Genomic DNA, 22,852 nt, shown 5'->3' on the forward strand with positions numbered 1-22,852 from the left:
CACGGTCCATTGATCCAGAGCGGGATACGCAGGCACTAGCACAGCACACACAGCGAGCGTCCCACGGTCTGCAGAGCAGCTGTTACGAGGCGTGCACAGAGAACGGCAGCCGCTGTGTTTCTCATAATTGCAAGGTGTCGAGACGGAAACGAACTCATGCCTAAGCTTAGAGGACAGCCTCCTGGAACATGAATTTTATGCACATTTCTAGTCAATTAACCAATACTAAACAGCACTTGAATTAGCTGCAAAAATGAACAAAGAACGATATTCTACAGTAACTGCACTTCAAAGAAGTAGCTTACTGTAAAATGCAATTGTTCCGTTTTTACTGAGTTACCCTAGATTCCATTTCACTGGAAAATATTTTATTTTTATGAAAAGTCACTCCTAAAGCTAACTTCTCACTAAAGCATGAAAACTGATGCACTTCTCATATGTGAAGTTAGTCACGTGGTGAAGCCACTCTGAGCCATGTTAACGCCCACCTTAAACAACACATCAGTGTCTCTAGAAAGGCGAGCCTTTAATGAACGTCCTCTAGAAACCTACTGAAGTACAGAGATGCTGACACTGATTTATATGCAAGAATGGCCTGCATTGCAACAGTATCTCTATTAATAGGGAAAAATGGAGACAATACCAATGCCCAACAACAGGAAACTATTAAATAAATTAGAGTATATCCACATGATAATATAATGTCATGCAGCCATTAAAATGTTTTCAAGAAATATTAACTATGTAAAAAATGTTCACATAATGACACTATGTGAGAAAAAAACAAAACAAAAATTGAGAAGAAAGTATGAGTGTAGATGTCCTAAGAGAAAGTACTACTTGGAGAATATTTAATCTGAATGGCAACTTTATGCACAATGTGCTGAGTGTTGAATGCACAGTTCCATTCAGGGAATACACACTGGGCTGTAATAAAGTGTTGCTTTTCAAAAAGGGAGTGAGCCCTGCCTGAAGGTTATAAGGGAAGGAGGAGGATATTAGATAATATAATCACCATTGTTCATGGTGTTCTGGTGAATACAGTTAGTTATTATTATAATATAAATTTAGAAATCAGGCAGCATTACAAAAATCTGCTGGGCTATTAAGACATAAACATGATGTATGTGATTTTTGGCGTTTCAAAACATTTTTTTTCTTCCCATCTCAGTTATTGCACATATAAGCTACAAGTAGATAAGATTTCTAAATTTTTTCAAGCAAGGTGTTAAACAGAAAACTTCAGAAGTCATATTAGGCATGTTAAAAAGTTGGTATTATTTCAAAATAAACTTTTTGAATAAGTTATGTATTCCTAAAAGGATATACTCTAGCAAGAAATGCTATTTGAGATTACCACTAAGGCTTTTTACTTGCCAAAAGGAATGATTTTTGTTAACTACCACTGTGCGGTAGGTTCGCTGTTGTTTCTGATTTCAGACAGCTGGAAATTAGAGCAGCTGGCCCAATGCCAGCCAAGTCGATCTGGACAAAAGCTGAGGTGCTTAAGGAGACAGGAGGACCCCACAGGGAGATGCTTTTTGCTGGCCCAGAGAAAGCTCTCATTGAAGACTGGAGGTCAAACATCCTCACCTTGAGACTAGTGACACACTGGAGAAAAGAAATATAAGTCAAAATGTCTCGAGAAAGTAAAAAAAATACTCGAAGACTAGGACTTCCCTTTTATCTCCATTTTTCCAGAATTATTCTTAAGTTCGGCCAAGGGCATCCCTGGCTAGGGCAGCTTCCTGGAGTGACTAGAGCTACACACTCCCTGTCAACATGAGTTGTTCACTTTGCATATGGCGACCAGGCTATCTTTTTATGCTGGAAGGTCTACTATTTGTTTGCTTATTTATTTTTAAAGTCTCATCCTAGGGCATGCTTATCGAGAAGGGGTGGGAGGGAGCGAGAGAGAGAGAAAGAGAAATACATTGATGTGAGAGAGAAACATCAATCATTTGCCCTCCAGACTGGGGATTGAACTGCAACCCAGGTAACCCAGGTATGCGCCCTGACCAGGAGTCAAACTGGCAACCTTTTGGCGCACAGGACAACACTCCACCAACTTAGTCACTCTGGTGAGGGAAAGTCTACTGTTGCTCTACATTAAAAAGAGCCAAAACAGATTGCCTGATGACTAATAATCAACCCTACCTGGCTTCTACATTTAGAATTAAAGGCAGTTCACTTAAGTTGATGTTCAAGAGAGCATCAGAAAGAATGTATTAATGAAACATTATAATGTAGGCAAACTCACTCAACTATCTATCATCCTTTACAGAACTATCCAAAAAAAAAAAATCAGCACTAGGAATCCCATATTAACTAAATGTGGAGACAAATATTATTTCACTGAATGTTTAGTGTAGGAAAAGGAAATATCTGAAAAAACACTGGATTTGCTTCCATAATTCCATACCCTTTTCTTTCTCTATATTTTATCATTAAAAAATAAAAATAATGATTTTATTGTTTAATTGCTTCAGCTGTTCTCAGGGTAAACTCAAAACTGTGTACTAGGCTAGAGCCTATTTCTCCTCGAAAGGATCATTTCTAGCTCAGCTCTCGGAAAGTTAAGAACAAGTCTAGTGGTCACTTTCCACGAGCGTCCAGGGCCAGTTCTCGCAGCTGCGCAGGCCAGGAAAGATTCCCGTGCACAGGTACCGTCTCCTAGGTGGCTCACACAGCCACATTCGGACAACCTACACTTTCTTTTACTAACTTGGAGCTACAAAGGAGGTTTGTTCTAGAAAAGCTGGAAAGACAGGTTTTGATAGCGGTGTTGCACGACAGTGCTCCTTCATAGCTGGAAATGAAAATGACAACTCTACACCCGATAGGAAAGGAGGGAGAAGCATTTGCAAATGGAGGGACAAGAAAATTCTAAAGCTATACAAATAAGAAACTAGTGACATGGATGTTTCCGAAAAACATTTTTTTAAAAAATCTAAAATATTTGTAATACAGAACAATTAAACCTCAAATTTCACTCCCATATTGCAGCTACTGAGGGAAGGAGAACAGGGAGAAGCGTGGTGGGAGAAAGGAACAAGGCTAAACGCAGCCTTCAGTAAATTCAGTCACGTGTTAACCTGAGGTCAACCTGTCACCCATGCTGTTTACTGGCTACAAGCCCAAAATACAGTCTCACTTGTAACTGCACTTGAAATTCAGAGTAGTTCACTAGCAAGTTAGAATAATTCCTTATGAACAAAAAATCTTTAAATAGAGGAGAAAAGAAAGCAACTTACTTGAAGATACAAGAGGCAAAAAAGGAGGGTTTACAAAGATGGTAAGAGATGTAAAAGAAAGAGGAGGAAGAAAAATTCCTCTTTTTGCTGCATCCACTAAACAAATTCACTTGCTACTAAATATTTGATATAAAAGCCTATACAAACTCTCTATTCTATTTATCTTTAAAACAAAGAGCCAAAAAATAAATTTCAACATTGTCTCAAATTCATGTTGATTCCTAATAATTTTGATTAATTAAAAAATAAATTATTTTAATAAATCACATTTTAATTGCTTAAAATTGCTCCCTTTTGGCCCTTCAATACATCACATAGATAAGGGTAATTTAAGAAAAAATTGATATGAATCACAAATCAGGGTAAATCTGTGGAGAAGGCATGAAAGTGACAATATTTATATCTTTTTCATTAACATTAGCTTTTTTGGGTGACTTTTCAAAAAAGATAAAATATAACCAACTTACCAGATGTACTTAAGTACACAATGTAAAATAATATACAATGTTTTGGAAAGCAGATTTAATGTAAACAAATCTTTTTAAGTCACATTAGAAATGTTAGTAAACCATGCACATTCAAAAGCCATTTCTTTTGTACTTGTAAGCAGCTGATAAATTAAAAGGACATATTAATTGTTAAAAACCACCCTTGAAAACTGATTTACAAGATTTTTCTTTTAGAAGACAGTGAAAAGTAATCAAAGCCTTTTGATTAGGAAATATTTAAAGAAATGTGCAATGGTCTGGTATGCCTGTTCCCTAAACAGTATGCATCTGTTCATTATATCACTGCTAATAGCATAATTTCCCCCCCAGAAAACTCAGGGTCATTGAATTCCACATGGAATCATCAGACATGTGCTTGGCAGTGAACACACTGTTGTGACAGTGTACATCTTAAACAGAACTAGGTCAAAACAATGCTTATTCACATATATCCAGGCCATGAGAAAGCACAATGCACTAGAGACAGGTGAAGGTTGGCAGGGTTAGGGCCACTGGCAATAGGTGTTAACAGCTTTAGAATAAACAGGAGTCGGATAGCTTTCTGCAGGCTCTAAGTAGAAGTCTATTTACATGCAGTGGAAGGACAAGGACCATAATCCAGAGGAGAGCCCAGGAAGTGCTGGCTTAGCACATGCCTGCAGGTCACTGAGCAGGAGGGGCGGTGCTGGGAAGGGACAGAGCATGCAGAAGGGAAATACCAGGAGGGAAGAAGAGCGGGAGAGGAGTGAGAGACACAGACTCACTCTGTCTGCGGTGCGGTGGCACAGTCCGTGGGGTCCCCTGGAAGGAGCCCTGCCAAGGAGAGAAGGAGGGAGCAGAATACCCACCCTGTGTAGAGAGAGACGGGTAGGGAGGTATAATAAAAAAGGGAACTGAAAAATAGAGAAACCAGTCATACTTAAAAAAAAAAACACAATAGTGTTTCTGAGAAGACAGATTTCATTTTTTAATATAGGCAGCTCAAATTACTAAAAAACACACAATTCCAAACTGATTTGTTTTTCATATATTTTAAGAAAAAAAATATTTTCTTCTAATATTTGTATTTAATACACAAAAAATAAAATATTCTTTCTGACACACATTACATTTATCTTCATATATCTATTTTTAAAGTAGCATATCCCAGTTTTGCAAGCAATGAAAGCATTTAAAAGGGGAGATAAACTGTAGGTGTTAAACAAAGAGACAAAACATCAATTATCAATCAGGCAATAAAAAAATTACCTCACAAAAATTAGTACTTCTTTTTAAGTCATAGGTTTTCAGAGGATTAGCAGATAAAGACCATTAGCTAAAGACAGCAGAACCAACGCAGCATTAAGAAGATTGAGGATGCCGTGAGAGTCACTACATCAAGAACTTGACATGCAGGCCAGTTATACACGCATGCTGTTTAATCTGAGTGACCCGTGGTTTCTTAGTTTTACTTATTTTAATAGAGATTGTCAAAAGTAGAATACATCTGAATGTCATTTACTTAAATTTCTTCACTTTTCAGATAAAACTGAGTCTTTAAAAAAGAATTTGTTCAATGTCACACAAATAGAGCTGATAGGGGCAGAAATAGAATGTTGGGGAACCAGCTAGAATTGTAAGGAATAGTAATCATGCTCTGTTAACTGTGATTGTTTTGTTCTGATTCTAGCCTGGCTGGCAGCCCCACTCCGGACCTGGGAGCTCAGCTGGAAGTGCAGCCCGGCCCCCATTTGGAGCTGCCAAGCCTCATGGGAAGATGAACAACTCTGCTGCAGGAACCAGACCGCCTGCCTGCGAAGAGCTGCTCTCCCAGAATGCGGGCAGGATTGGAGTAAGTGCTCATATATGACTGAACTCTGTCTCTGCTTAATTGGCTTGAGAGTGACAGGCAGCATGGACCCATCGATTGGCTACAGACCCAGATGGGTCTCATGTCTTCCTCTTCCTAGCCTCCTCCCTGACTGAAGCATAGCAATAAATAAAACTATTGAAACATTATCACCAAGGAAAATGAGCCTATAAATCATACCCAGTTCAATTTGCAAAAGAAAGTATGCATAATGTTTCAGACCAATTAATCTGTTATAGAAATAATGTTATTAGAAGATTACTAACGTAGTTTACTGGTGTTTACACATTTCAAGAACATTAATCCAAATAACAATTTGTTTGCCCCTCTGTATCAGTAACATTCCTGGCTCAGTTCAGTATAATCAGATACTTTCAATTTCAGAGCGATCCTACATTGTTCGCTATAACATAAGTGATCCACTATTTTTAAAAAAGACCCATATTCTATGTTGATGAAGGAAAAAAAAAAACAGCTATAAGTTACTAAATAGAATTGATGACCTTTAGAATATCCTAGTAAATACACATCCATTTTTTAAAAATTATTACTTTCTTCATAAATTAACCATAGATGTTTCTGAAAATAGCTTAGAAAATATTTAATAGGGTGATGACCCCAGGCACTCTCTGAAGGAGACCAATTCCAGCATGACAGCAGGGCTGAATCTGGCAATGGCTGAAGGCATTTCCCCAAACCTGAAAAGGGATTATTGCTTGGCTGCTAGATAGCTAAAAGGCATTTTAATCTACATGTTATTGCCTCCTACTGACCAAACACCTGAACAGCCCAAGGCTAATTCCCCCATTCTGACAATGGACTCTGTACAAGTGTATGTCTCTGCCTCGCCTCAGGACAATTTGTGTTAATAAAAAGCATGGGGTCCTGGGATGAAGAGACCTTAGACCTTAGACCTAAGACCTTAGATCAGGGTCCTCAAACTTTTTACACAGGGGGCCAGTTCACTGTCCCTCAGACCGTTGGAGGGCCGGACTATAGTTTAAAAAAAAACTATGAACAAATTCCTATGCACACTGCACATATCTTATTTTGAAGTAAAAAAACAAAACGGGAACAAATACAATATTTGTATTTGCATGTGGCCCGAGGGCCATAGTTTGAGGACCCCTGGTTTAGATCCTAGATCCTAGTTTCCTTTAAACTAGGCTCCTCTGACCCCCAAATGCCTTTCAAAATTATGCTTCATCTCCGGACTCTCTATTAATCTACGCACAGCCTTCTCCAGATTCCTGAACCCTTCTTGATGCTGGGACAAGAACCCCGGCAACTCTCCATAGATATTACCTGATAAAACTCTATTGTGCTGTTTCATAAATGTTTTGGTTCAAAAGCTTTAGACAAAACTAGTCCTCAACCCTCCCGATGAGTTTCATCAGGGCCAACTTCTACCCACAATACTGGGTGGATGCACTTGTAGGCAGGGGTTTTGTACATAAGCTAACCCAGCAGTCAAAGTCCTTCTCACAGAAACAGGTTCTCTCTGGAGCCTGCAGAAACAGAGCTCGCTGGGCCCAGGCACGGGGCTGTCCTGGGTCTTCCCTAAACCCTCCAATCTCGAGAAAGCCAGCGCCCCTCTGAGAGCCTCGGTTCTTCATTTGTAAGATCAGGCTTGGGATGTGCTGTAGAGTGAATATTTGTGCCTCCTAAAATTTCACATGTTGAAACCTATTCCCCCAGTGTGATGGTTTGAAGGTGAGGCCTTTGGGAAATGATCAGGTCATAGGGGCGGAGCCCACCGACATGGGATCCGTGCTCTTATAATAGAAGAAACCCCAAGAGCTCCCTGTCGAAGAACCAGGACATGGGCCTCACTAGACACTGAGCTGCTGGTGCTCTGACCGTAGGCGCCCAGCCTCCAGAACTGCCGGAAAGAACTTCTCTCATTTATCAACCGCCAGTCCATGGCGTTCTGTGACAGCTGCCTGAACAGACTAAGGCAGAATGACTCCTTCTAAAAAACTTCTTTAGTTCTTATAATTCAGTTACTCAAATATCTGTCCCTATTTTCACTTGTCCAGAATCATTGCTATCCTTTCACTTTATAACTCTCTTTATAGGACATTTAAAACAATCCACTTTAGACTTAGTTGTTCCTTTTAACACATTATCTATGCTAAACGTTCCCCTCCTCTGCCCAACAGCCCCAGCCCCCAGCAGACTCTAAATAACTGTGTAAATTTAAATGAAATTAAAATAAGTTACTATGTTTATCTAGAGATGAAGCTGTAACATCCATCAGGCCTGGACACATACTGAAAGCAGTAAAGAATCTTTAAAAACAAAAAACAAAAACATGACAATCCATCTTCACTCCCCCAAGACCAACAAGTCAGGATCTCTGAGAGAGGCCAGAGCATAAAAAGGAGAGAGAGACAACCTGGTGAACTAAGCAGCTCTGCCTGCTACTGCCAGTGGGCGCCCATTCATTAAGCTGACTGAACAGTTGCCACCTGAGTTTATGCCTGAAAAGCAAAGAATGTTATTCATTTTATTTCTACCACTTAAAATGACTTCTTCCACTTCCCTACACATCAAACCCATTTTCAAAAGCTTTTCCCTGTCCTACTTACAGTAACCATCACTCTAGTTTATACACACCCATGTTTCTTGGCAGATGCTTGTCTCAGGGCATTTTTCTCCATCTGTTCATTATGTTGATATAAATATTATTATTATTCTTCTAGTACACATAACTACCCTTAGAATAGCTTTGTTACTTTTCTTGGTGTGGACTATAGCTTCTTGATAAGTGACTCACAGAGTAGAAACAACACACGGTGATTAAAATTTAATAGAAGAGGGACTGCAGTACCAGCACAGGATGAAACAGATCACTTTTCCTCCTGCCAAGTATAGTGACCAGCCCTGGATATTATGTATAGAACAAACATACAGCTCTGAAGGGTGATGCTAAGGAGACAGACCAGTCAGGGACCTTTAAATCTGAGGAAAAACATGGTAGATAATTCCTGGGTTTTCTTTTGGCCTAGTGTATCCTGAATTAGGTGACGGAGAAGCCAGCAACCAGAAATGCCAATGGGCACAGACAAAAGCAAAAGCAAAAAGGTCTCCAGTAAAACCTGCACCCTTCCAAGGTGCTGCTAGGAAAGAGGTAGCCTAGTAATTCACACATTTGCACACACCACGGACTCAGCCCGACCCCATTCATCTGGCTTTAACACTGTCTTTCATGGATCTTAAGGAATGTATAGGAAATGTTTAAGATACTTATATGGGGGAGAGGAAGGGACTTAAAGGAAAGTAGGGTTTCCATACTTAGTAGACTACATAAATATAAATACATTATTAAAATAAAATAAAACAGAACAAATGGAGACCAGCCTTAAAAATTATCTGAGCAGCCGAAACCGGTCTGGCTCAGTAGATAGAGCGTCGGCCTGCGGACTGAAAGGTCCCAGGTTTGATTCCGGTCAAGAGCATGTACCTGGGTTGCGGGCACATCCCCAGTGGGAGATGTGCAGGAGGCAGCTGATCTATGTTTCTAACTCTCTATCTCTCTCCCTTCCTCTCTATAAAAAAATCAATAAAATATATTTTTAAAAAAATTATCTGAGCAGACAAAACCAGTTTAGTGTTATAAACAAAGTTTAATTTTGATTATTTTGCAAGATTAGCTTGACCTGGGTCATTTCTTGCTTATACCTCTGGAAATCATAACTAAAATTTGAACTATCTCCCAAGGTTGATATGAGGTAACCACTGAAAATTCTAATATAACTAATCACTGTGGAGAATAAACAGCCACTGTTTTCTCACTATATAAGCTGCTTTATAAAAATACTAGAGGCCCAGTGCACCTTCTTGCAGTCCCGGACCCCTCGCTCCTTACTGCCCACCTGCTCGCTGCTCCTTACCACTCAGCTCGCTGCTCCTTACCGCTCAGCTCGCTGCTCCTTAGCGCTCAGCTTGCTGCTTCTTACTGCTCAGCTCGCTGCTCCTTAGCGCTGCTGTGGAGGCAGGAGAGGCTCCTGCCACTGCCACTGTGCTCGCCAGCCATGAGCCTGGCTTCTGGCTGAGCGGTGCTCCCCCTGTGGGAACGCACTGACCACCAGAAGGCAGCTCCTGCTGAGTGTCTGCCCCCTTGTGGTCAGTGCATGTCATAGCAACCGGATGTTCTGCTGTTCGGTCGATTTGCATATTAGCCTTTTATTATATAGGATACCTCTGAACTCCATTCCATGTTTTGGTTTGAATGCTCCCAGGTTGCAAATTGTCTTTTTGATGTTAGCATCATCAACTTTTACTAATTACTATTTTGGGGATTCATTGGTGTTATTACTGTTCTTTATGAACCTTTGAAACTATATAACAATACCTAGACCAACTATAACATTTCCATAAAAAAGATACACTTAAAACACTAAGTATAAATCAAAATGCAATTTTAAAAGAGGTATAAGTAACATACAGAAAGGCAAAAAAAGAGAAAAAAAAACAAAGGAGAAAGGAAACAAAAATAAATAAAACGGTAGACCAAAGCCCTATCATCAATAACTACCTTAAATATAAAGGATGTATAGACATCAATTAAAAGGCAGATTGGTGCCCTAACCAGTTTGGCTCAGTGGATAGAGCGTCGGCCTGCGAACTGAAGGGTCCCAGGTTCGATTCTGGTCAAGGGCATGTACCATGGTTGCGGGCACATCCCCAGTAGGAGGTGTGCAAGAGGCAGCTGATCGATGTTTCTCTCCCATCGATGTTTCTAACTCTCTATCTCTCTCCCTTCTTCTCTGTTAAAAATCAATAAAATATATTAAAAAAAAAAAGGCAGATTGGGCCTGGCTGGTGTGGCTCAGTGGTTGAGTGTCAACCTATGAACCAGGAGGTTCAATTCCTAGCAGAGGCATGTACCCAGGGTGTGGGTTCGATCCCCAGTGGGAGGCATGCAGGAGGCAGCCAATCAATGATTCTCTCTCATCATTGATGTTTCTATCTCTCTCTCCCTCTCCCTTTCTCTCTGAAATCAATAAAAATATATATTTTTTAAAAAGGCAGATTAGCAGAGTGAATGAAAAAAATCATGGCCTAATTACATGCATGGTCAATGAAATTCACCTTATATATAACAATTTAGGTATTTTAAAATCAAACATAAAAAAGATATACCATGCAAGAAAAATCAAAAGAAAGCAAAAGTGGCTATATTAATATCAAATAAAGGATTCAGAGCAATTTAGCAGATACAAAGAGGAACCTTATAAAATGATAAAAGGACCAATATACCAAGCAGACATAGCAATCCTAAATGTGTATGCACCAAACTAAAGAACTATACATGAAACAAAACTAATAGAATTAGGAGAAATTCCATAAAAATATAGTTGGTGAGTCTAGCAACCCTTCTCTCAATAATTGATAAAACTAAACAATAAAATCAGCAATGATGCAGAACTCAAGCACACCATCAACAATCTGAATCTAATCAACATTTATAGAATACTCCATCCAACAATAGCAAACGATCATATTCTTTCCAAGAGTTCACAGAACATTGACCAAAAAACAGATCGTAGTCTAGGCCACAAAACAAATAACAACAAACATACAAGAATTGGAATTATACTGAATTGAAATTATCCTAATCAAATTAGAAATCAGTAACAGAAAAATTTCCCAAAAACTTGGATACTAAACAACATAAAAAAGATAAGTATCACATGATCTCACTCCTATGTGGAATCTAATGAACCAAATAAACTGATGATCAAAGAGAGACCCAGAGACAGAGGAGCATGAACAGACTGTTGAACCTCAGAGGGAAGGCAGGGGAGGGAGGGTGGGAAGAGATCAACTAATGAACTTGTATGCATATATGCATAACCCATGGACATAGACAGTGAGGTGGTGAGGGCCTGGGGGGAGGGGGAGGACCAGAGTGGGCTGGAAGAGGTTAATGGGGGAAACAGGGGGGCCTATGTAATACTTTCAACAATAAAGATTTAACAATAAAATAAAATACTTAACATTTCATTTTATCTTCAAGATAAAATTTTAAAACTATAGGGATGTTCTATGGGTTATCACAATGGGATGCTGACATCTCTACCACAGAGCATATACCCAGATAGCTGGGTTTTAGGAAAGTCAGTTGTCATCATGACCTCTCACTGGACCAAGCCCGAGTCCTCCTTCCCGGGCTCAGATCCTTCCTCCTGTTTCCTGCACCCTTCTCACCTCTTGTTGCCACTCAAAGGCAGGCAACTAAGACGTCACCTACAAGTCAGAAAGCCTGCTTCTGGCCTCAGACTGCTGTATCCAAGTTGCACAATTTACTTCTTGGTCCCAGTTTCTTCCATGCAGGAAGAGAGTGAGAGTAACACCATTCTCGGCCCACTGGAGGTTTCTGTAAGCATCTTGAGGCCTGGGCCTGTGTGCACCCTTCTCATCTTACACTCTTAGATTAGGACAGTGCCCGGAATAGAGTGGGTGCACAAATATCTGTAAGTAAGTGGATATCTGCTTTTCTTCCTTTCCCTGTTCTAATACCTTATTTCATCCTCGTATTCCTGTTGGTTCTTGAATTTAAAAATTTATTTGCAGCAATTAGGTGATACCAAAATTCTTAGGAAAAAATTTATGAAAACTTATGTTGGGTCCAACACATTCACATTCCATTGCTCTGCTGCTGTCAATGGGCCTCCACTCTCCCTCTTCCGAAAGGCTCTGCCTGCGATGTCTATTTTTTCCTATTTCTTTCCACATCCTAAATAGCCATTCCCAAGTATTACAGGGAGTACCTTTCTCCTCCACCATCCTCTGCCTTCCCTTGCAGCCAGATTTCTTCCTCCTATTCCAGGAAATGGTCACAGGAAATGGTTACATGTGCCTCACAAATCTCTGAGACACATTCTATAACCCTCAACTAAGTAGGAGAGTGTCAAGAAGGGCATTTAAATGTCCCAAGATATTGCAGGGAATGGTGAAGAACAAGTACTCAGATCATTACTTTCAATCTTCCCAAAGGCTTAGCCAGACTTAAAAAGACAAACAAAACCTACACTAAACTTGGGAAATATTTTTAATATAACATGCTTTGATTCCCAAAATCACCACCTGACAAACTAGATGTTGCCAGAGTCCCACTGAATCTCTCCATCCCCGTAATCAATATCTTGTTTAAATATGTTGGGTTCTTGCTAAAAAAGAATCAAGTGTAACTTTTAAAAGAAAAAATAAAATCTTTGTTATTACAGTAAATGTTCCAAAATAATTTAAACTAGAGTCCCGGTGCACGAATTCGTGCACTAGTGGGGTCCCTCAGCCTGGCCTGCGGGATTGGGCCAAAACCAGCTCTCCGACATCCCCCAAGGGGTCCCAGATTGTGTGAGGGCACAGGCCAGGCCGAGGGTCCCCACCACCCACCAGTGCACAATTGGGGCTGGGGAGGGACGTGGGAGGTTGACCAGCTGGGGAGGGACCACAGGAGGGATCCAGGGTGTGTCCAGTACATCTCACTCAGTCCCGATCGGCCGGACCCCAGCAACAAGCTAACCTACCAGTCGGAGCATTTGCTCCTTGGTGGTCAGTGCACATCAGAGTGACTGGTCGACCAGTTGACTGTCTGCCCCCTGGTGGTCAGTGCACGTCATAGCGAGCAGTTAAGTGGCCTTAGCATATCATTAGCATATTATGCTTTGATTGGTTGAACGGATGACTGGATGACTGGACACTTAGCATATTAGGCTTTTATTATATAGGATGAATCCATCAAAGTCCAAAGAACATAAAAATCAGGGAATAAACTCAATATTTAATATTAATATTTAATAGTTAACATTAAAGTGATTAAATATATGTAACTATTCCTTTAAATAAATGTAACTACTTTCTCACTAACTCCTAGGTAAATTTTTAAATTCTATCTTTTAAAGCAGCGGTTCTCAACCTGTGGGTTGTGACCCCTTTGGCGGTCAAACAACCCTTTCACAGAGTTCGCCTAAGTCCATCCTGCATATCAGATATTTACATTATGATTCATAAGAGTAGCAACATTACAGTTATGAAGTGGCAATGAAAATAATTTTATGGTTGGGTCACAACATGAGGAACTGTATTTAAAGGGCCAGAAGGTTAAGAACCACTGTTTTAATGGAACTTTAACACTATCTTCACCTATTTCTTTAAACATATTCTGTGTTCCTGCCAAAATCATGTCCTTACTTTGCCCAACTCTATATATGTATCTCCCATTTCAATCTGCAACCCCTCTCAGTTCTTCAGGCTCCTCAGTGTGCTTTTGGGGGAAGGAACCCTGGACTGAAAGTCAGCAGTCTGAAGTTAATAGTACTATTTCAGCCACTGGTTAATTAGGAGACTTTACTATGCCATTTAATCTCCCTTATCTATAAAACAAAGGTATTCAGCCAGGTGATTCCTATAATAAAGGATAACAAGGAAGCATAAAGTCTGGGTTTGTTAGGTGCATTAGGCTGAAAATCTGACCTTCACTTCCCTCAAGATCACAGTAAAACTATCTCAGGAATATATTCAGGAATGTCTTGGAGTGTTCTGCACCATTTACTTTTGTCTGGTGAGCAGGCCTGCAAGTAATCAATCGCGTTTCCAGAAGAGTGAAGCTGAGGAGCCAGAGATGGTATAAACTCCCAGGAAGATGGGACTTCACACTTAATGAAGCCACACTCCACTTAGTGACAATGTTAGAAGAGCGTTGGGCCTGAGAAGATCCTGGAGAAACCTAGAAGGCCCAACGCTCCATCTAGAACAAGAGGCACGGTCTTTCATTTTGCAATTGTTTCTAAACAAATAAATTTCCACATCCTTTGACTTTAAAGAAATATTCCATCACCACTGTCTTTAATGAGCACTTGTTAATAGCAGAGTCCCCTTATTTGGTATTTCCTTCCCCAAATCTTCACTCTATTTCAAAAGTCAATTGATGGGAGAGGCTCACCAAACTTACGTTGAATAAATTAATTATCAGCATTATATTTATACAGAGCACACAAAATTTGTTAATTAGATGAAAAGAAATAACTTACAAACTTTAAAGGTCTACATCTAAGTTTTAAAAACTGGATTGCTGATTATTAACCATTATAGGTTCTTGTTCATTTGTGCTACTAGGATTCCACTGCCAAAATAAGACAAAAGAAGAGTCAAGGCTGGGTAATTAGGCATTCTCTTAACAAGAAGTAGCTACTTGTAGCATATGCCATAGGATAAGGATTGTGGCCATCTGATGACTCTCTGGCTCAGACACAACCTGAACTAAGTTTAGAAAAACTCAGGTTAAATTATGGTCAGTGTATTCTAGCACTAACTATGTTTTGAGATGTAACCTTGAAAAACAACAACGAAGGAAAAACTGCATGGTTATTTTCTACTGTTTAAAACAAACCATTCCCTAACCATGTCTAAAACATAACCTTTACTGCATTTATAGTTCCTAACAGCCTCAACATTTGAGAAATTCTAATAATAAAATCTATTTGAAAAATTTCAACAAAAAAAGAATACATGGCATCATATATTTTCAGAGTCATTTGCTGCTAGAAGGAAGGCTGCATTTTGGACTTCTGTTTCTTTAAGGGTATGGGGAACTAATACTCTCATAAATATAGGCAATAAGAGAAGACTAGACACTCAAATAAAATGGGTTACAATGTGCAGAATGGAAAAGCTATTAAATGCACATTCACTTATGTAAGACACACAAGAAAAGCTTTAGAAAGCACATATACACCTAAGAGACAAGAAAAAGACAACTTAAAAAAAATTAACAGCCATGGCCGATTCAAAATTTTTAGAGATTAGAGTAAAAATGGTGGAACAAAACAGCAAAACAGTAAATGACAAGAAAGGGGTTAATTACTTACAGGAATTCTTCTCCAGGATGTTTGGGTATATTTATCGGCATATGTGCATTTTTCCTCTTTAGATTTTTGGTGGCAGTTACACCGAGTTGCCTGGACAAAAACACAATTTTTTATAGTGGTATAATTTTTCATACACCTATACATGGACAAACAAAGTAATTAGGGTCTCTCTTAGGGGGTAAATAGCCTCCTGTCTTATTCAGAGATTGGGTCCTAGAGTCAGCTTACAATTTTGAATAGTTAAAATTACCTTTGGAAATCTCCTTTATTATCCATAAAACATACTACCTATGACTTTATACATATCGATGCAGTACTATATATATAGATGTAGAATATATATAACAATACATAGCATCTAAAGAATACAATTGTAAGATTTTAAGTATTTCCCTAAACTATGATGCTACTACAATAACTGCAGCACAATTTCTTAAGTTCATTTTTTATTGGACTCTACTGGATATTAAATACCCCAGCCCACAAGTAATTGTCTTTTCACATGTCCAGTGCTTTAAGCTCCTTTAATGATGTGCTGACTTTATTGGACTGGAAAACTTTGAAGGATCTCTGTCCTTTGACAAGATCTATCTGGGCATCTCAGTTCACAAATGAATTCTCTACACATGATTCTACTCAAAGCATACACATTTAGTCACTTACACAACACAAAGTAATGTATCTATTGTATAAACTTTGGTCTTTCAAATAATATCAAAATTTTTTACAAATAAAAAGAATGATAATGAGAATTTTTCTTCAGTGGGAAGTTGAATATAACCTTATTATTTGTTAAATAACTCCAATAGAGGTAAATATACTTTCTTGTAGGGATACTTATATAACAAATTCTTGACTATTGCATCAAGCTAAAATTACAAGTTTCTACTTTAAAAATAATTACCAATATTCAAAATTTATCTTAATTGCAATTGGATCATTCCAATTTCCACTTACAAAATAAAATCTAATTAAAACAAAAAAAATCTGTAAGTAGTGACATTTTCCATTTCTTGTAGTACAGACATATTTCCAATTCCTAAGAAATGAGACAGTCATTGAAACAAAATTCAATATATAATTGACTATTGAACAATGTGGGGTTTAGGTGTGTCAACCTCCTGTGCAGTTGAAAATCTGCATATAACTTTTGACTCCCCCAAAGGTTTACTTATAGCCTTCTGTTGACCAGAGCCATAACAACATAAACAGTTGATTAACACATATTTTATATGTTATATGTATTATATATTGTATTCTTTTTTAAAAAAAACTTTATTTACACATGTCCCCTTTTTCCCCATTGACCTCTTCTAGCCCACCGCCACCCCCACCAGGCCTTCACCGCACTGTTGTCTGTGTCCATGGGTTATGCATATAAGCATACAAGTCTTTGGTTGATCTCAGATGAGTGGATATATACTGTATTCTTATAATAAAGCTCCAGAAAAGAAAACATTATTAAGAAAATCATAAGGAAAATACACTTATAATACTGTATGAATTTACTGGAAAAAAAACACACAAAAAAAACTGTGTATAAGTGGACCCACACAGTTCAATCCCATGCTGTTCTATTCAAGAGTCGATTGAAGAGTCTCTAGGTATTCACTGCAATAGGACTTTTCACATATATAGGAGATGTATAAAGAAGGAAAGATAATATAAAGCATTCATCTTAAGGCAAGCATATGACTTATTCTCTCTTGACTAGTGCGATTCTGGAAATAAGTTCCTCTCTGTGTCTGTGTGCTATCAGACAAAGAGTAAGATTTGGCAAGTATTTGAGTTTTCCATAATTCGGAAAACCTAGTTTTTAGTGATATGCTTTTCATTTCCAACAAAGATTTTCCTTGGCCTGTTGGTATTTTTAAGCCATTATGTTCTTGTTATCCTGGCCTTTTATATTATTAGAAACTAAATTATATTTAACTTCGAGACAGTGTATATATTGTTTTCATATGGAACTATATCTGAATCTGTAACCACTATACAATTATAAAGAGTCTACTCAGCATCATCCATGGAGGAGAACCATTTTCTTAGAACACTCTTCACGGTCTCTAATAGACAGCTGTACTGGTACCACAGTCTGATAATCCAGTTTCCTTCTGCTATCAGAGGAGAGAAAACACCTTGTTCTCAGCTCACCAGTACTCACGTCTTTAAAATCACATTAAGAAAAGACATTTACCCTTTATCAATAAAATGATTGTAAATTGGTGAATTTAAAAACCCCAAAACATAAGGCCACTGAAAATGAATGGACAAAGATTTTCTTTTTACCTTGAATATTTACTATTTAGACTGTAAGTTAAACCACATACTTTTAGAGTGCACATAATCTAAAAATAATATAATAGTGCAACTTTGTAAGCCAAAAATAAAGTCAAATTTAAATTCTGGCTATAATTTTATATTGCTCAGTTTAAAAAGTCTTCACTTCACATACTATACTATAATACTTACAAGCTGATGTTCTAATAGTTGGATTTTTTCATCTTTTTTCTTTATTTCCTCTTTAAGTTGTTTTATTTCATTTAATAAATCTTCATTCTGAAACATTACAAAAAATTTAACATGAAGTATTTAATGACATTTAAAATACTCTAATGAGAAACATTAAATCAATGATGAAGACTGAGCAATGAATGATTCATTCATTCAAGGTAAATATTCCTCTTAAATATTCCAGCTATTAGCCTATAAAAGGAACACAAAAAACAACAACAAAAAACACATTTTAGTGTTCAATGAATTCATAGTCTAATGGAATTTGACGTGTAAACAATGAACAATAGCAGCAACAGCTAACGTTCATTGAGTACTCAACAGGTGCCAAGAACTAAGTACTTTTAGGTATCAAAGCATTTTATCCTGACTACAACCCTGAGATAGGTACTATTATCCCCATTTTACAGATTAAAAAACTGGGATACAGGCTGTATAGTACAACAAGTTACACACAAAGCAGTAACTCCAGCTAAATTTCAAGGGATGTATAAGATGTGCCTGTCACTGAAAACGAAGGGCACAACAAGCAGAGGGAACAGTATAATTAAAGGAAGAGTTATTTCATGGCTGGTTCCAAAATCAGCAGAGCCCTGGCTGGTGTGGCTGTTGGCTGGGCGTAAGCCTGTGCACCAAAAGGTTGCCAGTTCGATTACTGATCAGGGCACATGCCCAACATGCAGGTTCGGTCCCAGGTAGGGGGTGTGCAGGAGGCAGCCGATTAATATTTCACTCTCACATGGATGTTTCTCTTTCTCTCTTCTTCTCCCTTATCTTTTCTCTAAAAATAATAAAACATCTTAAAAAAGATTATTTTTTGAGAAGCCACTTTTCTGAAAACTGCTTGAATCGACTTAATCTATAAGAAATTCCTAATAGTATTAAATGGAAATTTATTGTCAAGTTAAGCCAGAATTCTGTTATATTTTTAAATATAAAGTATCATTACCCTATAGCTAGCCTATTTTGTTTACTACTATTCAATTACCCAGAAATACATACTGAGGAAGTAGTGCAAGCAAGGATATTAGAATATATATATATATACTAGAGGCCCGGTGCACAAAAATTCATGCACTGAGGGGGGGGGGGGGGCGGGCGGTGTCTGTTAGTCTGGCCTGCGCCCTCTCATAGTTCAGGACCCCTCGGGGGATGTCCACCTGCTGGCTTAGGCCCAATTCGGGCCTAAGCTGGCAGTCAGACATCCCTCTGGCAGCCTAGGAGTCCTCGGGGGATGTCTGACTGACAGCTTGGGCCCGCTCCCCGCTTACGCCACAGTCAGACATCCTTAGTGCTGCCACCAAGGAGGTGGGAGGCTCCTCCACCGCCGCTGCACTCCCAGCCATCTACCTGGCTTGTGGCTGAGTGGAGCTCCCACTGTGGGAGCACACTGACCACCAGGGGGCAGCTCCTGCATTGAGTGTCTGCCTCCTGGTGGTCAGTGCGTGTCATAGCACTGGTTTTTCAACTGTTAGGGTCAATTTGCATATTACCCTTTTATTATATAGGATGAATAATACTATCATGTTTCCAGAGAGAAAAACATGTAAGCAAATAATTAGGATGTGTTGTCATCTCCTTCAGATATGTTAGGAACAAAAAGACTTGCAGTTTCTTTAACAAGAGATCAGAAACAGATATTTTACAAAGACTTTCACATAGCAAGTAAGCATTACAATGAGGAAGAAAAGATTTTTAAAAATGCTGCTATGTAGGTAGGAAGCAAGCCGCATAGGAAGTTTTTACCATAATGAAACGTTTGGGTTTGAGTCACATGCAAGGGAATGTTTGGGCAGATTCCAAGCAGAGACATTATTTAACTTGCATTTTTTAAAGGTCACTCTGAGGTCTTTGGCATTCTATGCAGAGAGTAGAAAAGGCTAAGAAAGCAAGCAGAATGACCTGTTATGCAGCTATTTCTGAAATCTACACAAGAAATGTGGTATATGGAGAGGAAAGAATATCTGAGAGATAGCTTTATGAGGTAGAACACATAAGATTTATTAATGGATTGGTTGCAATGTCGGAGGGAAAAGAAAAAATAAGAATGATTTTACATTTTTGGTTTGAACAAGTGAATAGATGGTGGCTCTTTCTACAGAGCTGGGTAAGATAGGAAAATAACAATTTGGGAAGGGGTGTGAAGAGATTAATCAAGAGCTTCCTTGTTCTCTGGCTTTTGTCAATTGAGGAAACTGGAATCTCTAGCATTTGATCTGACAGAGAGAGGAGAGAAAAGTCAGGTGTTTATTCCCTATCACATTTCTTTTTTGTTTGTTTGTTTTTAATCCTCACCAGAGGATTTTATTCCAATGATTTTTAGGGAGAGTGGAAGAGAGAGGGAAAGACAAAGAAAAATATCGATGTGAGAGAAACACATCGATTGGTGACCTCTTGCATGAGTCCTGACCAGGGCAGGGGCCTGGGAGAAGCCTGTAACCAAGGTAAGTGCCCTTGACCGGAATCGAACCGGGACCCTTTGGTCTGCAAGCCAACACTCCATCCACTGAGCCAAACTGGCTAGGGCCCTATCTAAAAAAAATCTTATATAATAAAAGGCTAATACACAAATTGTCCCCTCGGGAGTTCAACAGACTGGGAGTTCGACTGCTTACTATGATGTGCGGTGACCACCAGGGGGCGGCACAGAATCAAGGAAGGCCCCGGCTGGCAGCTGGCAACCAGGGGAAGGAAGGCCCTGATTGGCCCTGATTGCCGGTCAGGCATAGAGACCCTACCTGTGCACAAATTTTGTGTACCCGGCCTCTACTACTACTACTACTACTAATAATAATAATAATAATAATAAAAATAAAATAAAATAAAATGCTGTTATGTATACTGCAATTGGAAAACTCTATTATTATAAAAAAGATTTCCAGTTGAAATTAAAGAGTTTAGGAATTTGAAAAATTCTTAAATCAAGACCAAAAAAAGACAGATTTCAGATCATGAAAGATATGTTTTAAGCTATGTGGCAAATGATGCTATTAAAAATGATGAACATATTTAATTACATGCAATTTTAAAGCATCTATACAATTGCCATCAAAGTTAAAAGCTGGAGAAAACGTAAGCAAACATGACAAAGGGTTTATATCTCAGTATACTAAAAGCCTGTTGAAACACATAAAATCATTTTCTAGGCTCCAAAAGACAAAGAGCCAGTTCTCACAAGCATATGCCACTGGCAAAATGTTCTGTTTAACTTGTTGAAGAATGTAAATTAAAGTATTAAAGATATTAATTTGTAGGTGTTAAATTTGAGAAAAATACCCAATGTGATTAACAAGACTGCAGGAAAATATGACACATTATAAGATACCACAACAGACAAACATATGGCTATCCCAGAGTCATAAAAGTACTCGCAGTCTTTGACTTGGTTATCCCACTTCTAGGAATCATACCAAAGAAAACTTTGAGAAAACTTACAACCAGGTATTATCTGAAAGTTTACAAATGTACATCTGTCCCATAAGGGAACAATTGAAATGCAACTTGATGGAGTACTAGACAGCCATCACTCAGTCAGTGCTAAGTTCTGCCACTGATGGAGGAAAGAGCCCCAAAATGAAATCAAAATATAATTAGTAATAACATTGGTAAGCAACATGTATACAGCACTCATCATATGACAGGCACTGCTCTAAGGAAAAATCCTTTTTACACAGAAAGATAAGCAAAGGAGAATACAACAGGGGATGGGTTAACTCCAGGAGAGTTTTAAAGGATGAGTAAAATGTTCTGAAGACACAGAAGTGTGGCAGGCCTTGGATTTTAGGGTAAGAGATTCTAAGTATTGCAGACAATACAGAGATGAGGACAAGCACAGCACATTTGGAGAACTACAAGTGGTGCCATTGCACAAAAGCTGTGGTAGGAGCAATGTGGTTAATTACTAGGCAATGGCCAGATCAGAGGGCCATGAGTATCAAGTATGGCCTAAGCCAGGGAATGACATATGAATTTGCATTTGAGATGTCTTTGACAGCTGTTTTGAAGACACACTTGACAACATCAACAACAAAACTAGACTAGGGAACTTATAATCAAGATGTAATACTCCAGACAAGTAGGAGCCTGACGCACAATGGTGATAATAGGGGTGAGAAGGGAGAGGAGAAAAATCAAATTAGAAGATTTTGGTGATTCACTGCATGTGAGAGGAGAACACAGAGGAGCAGTCAAGAGTGACATCTGAAGGAGTGACATAGAGGAATGGCGGCTTAATGGCACATCTTTTCCTCTCCTGCTGACATTTCAACAAGTTAACCACCTATAATTCAACAAAGAAATCCTTGCTCAACATTACACGCATGCCTGAGCGACTGTGCACTGAGACAACTAAAGGTGGGCATCCGGGAATAAGTGGAGAGATGAGAAGGACAGCGCAGAGGGCCCTCAGACACAGCCCTGTGGCTGGTGGCTTGGCTGGGAGAGGGGAGGAAGCAGGCAGTAGCAGGTGCTTCCTTGGGTCAGGAAGAACAGAGAGCTGTGGGGGGCAGCCCAGCAGGGCCAGCAGTGGGTGTGTGTGTGTGTGTGTGTGTGTGTGTCTGTGAGAGAGAGAGAGAGAGAGAGAGAGAGAGAGAGAGAGAGAGAGAGAGAGAACAGTGTCTGAATCAGCAGACGCCTGACAAGTAGTGGCAAGTAGGCCCATCACTGTGGGCCAGGGTGGTGGTGTATCAAAGAAAGAAACAGAACTAGAGAGCCCTGCTGCCACTTGGACTCCCAAAACTCACCTCCCATTGCCCTTGGAGTCTGCTCCAGGAGCATATGATCTGTAAACCAAGAGCTATTGCAGTAGAACCGCTGTTTCCCTCTGTGACTGATCCCAGAAGGGTGCTTTGGGCAGGACTGCATGAGGCAGAG

The 22,852-nt window shown here is 39.1% G+C and overlaps 1 protein-coding gene and 1 non-coding gene across 21 annotated transcripts in view; both read right to left on the reverse strand.

The window, feature by feature from the left end:
• The window catches only part of CCSER2 (coiled-coil serine rich protein 2), a 190,774-nt gene that overhangs the window by 12,459 nt on the left and 155,463 nt on the right, over positions 1-22,852 (reverse strand). For 5 of the 20 annotated variants that reach the window (XM_023763732.1, XM_023763731.1, XM_014465515.2 and 2 more), the window contains 2 exons: positions 17,939-18,025; positions 15,470-15,559 (listed from right to left, as the gene is read on the reverse strand). The exons of 1 other annotated variant lie outside the window; for it this stretch is intronic. In XM_023763732.1, coding sequence (XP_023619500.1) covers positions 15,470-15,559; positions 17,939-18,025 — 177 coding nt within the window. Of the gene's footprint in view, positions 1-4,506; positions 4,592-15,468; positions 15,560-17,938; positions 18,026-22,852 lie in introns of those variants that run through there. 14 more of the 20 variants (XR_002831998.1, XM_023763736.1, XM_023763734.1 and 11 more) reach the window with 7 other exon arrangements.
• On the reverse strand, positions 4,067-4,148 carry LOC111828209. Its single transcript, XR_002832002.1, has one exon. It is a non-coding gene; the product is annotated as a small nucleolar RNA SNORD121A (small nucleolar RNA).

The sequence above is a fragment of the Myotis lucifugus genome, unplaced genomic scaffold, assembly GCF_000147115.1.
Source record: "Myotis lucifugus unplaced genomic scaffold, Myoluc2.0 scaffold_299, whole genome shotgun sequence".
In the NCBI taxonomy this organism is placed as follows: Eukaryota; Metazoa; Chordata; class Mammalia; order Chiroptera; family Vespertilionidae; genus Myotis; species Myotis lucifugus.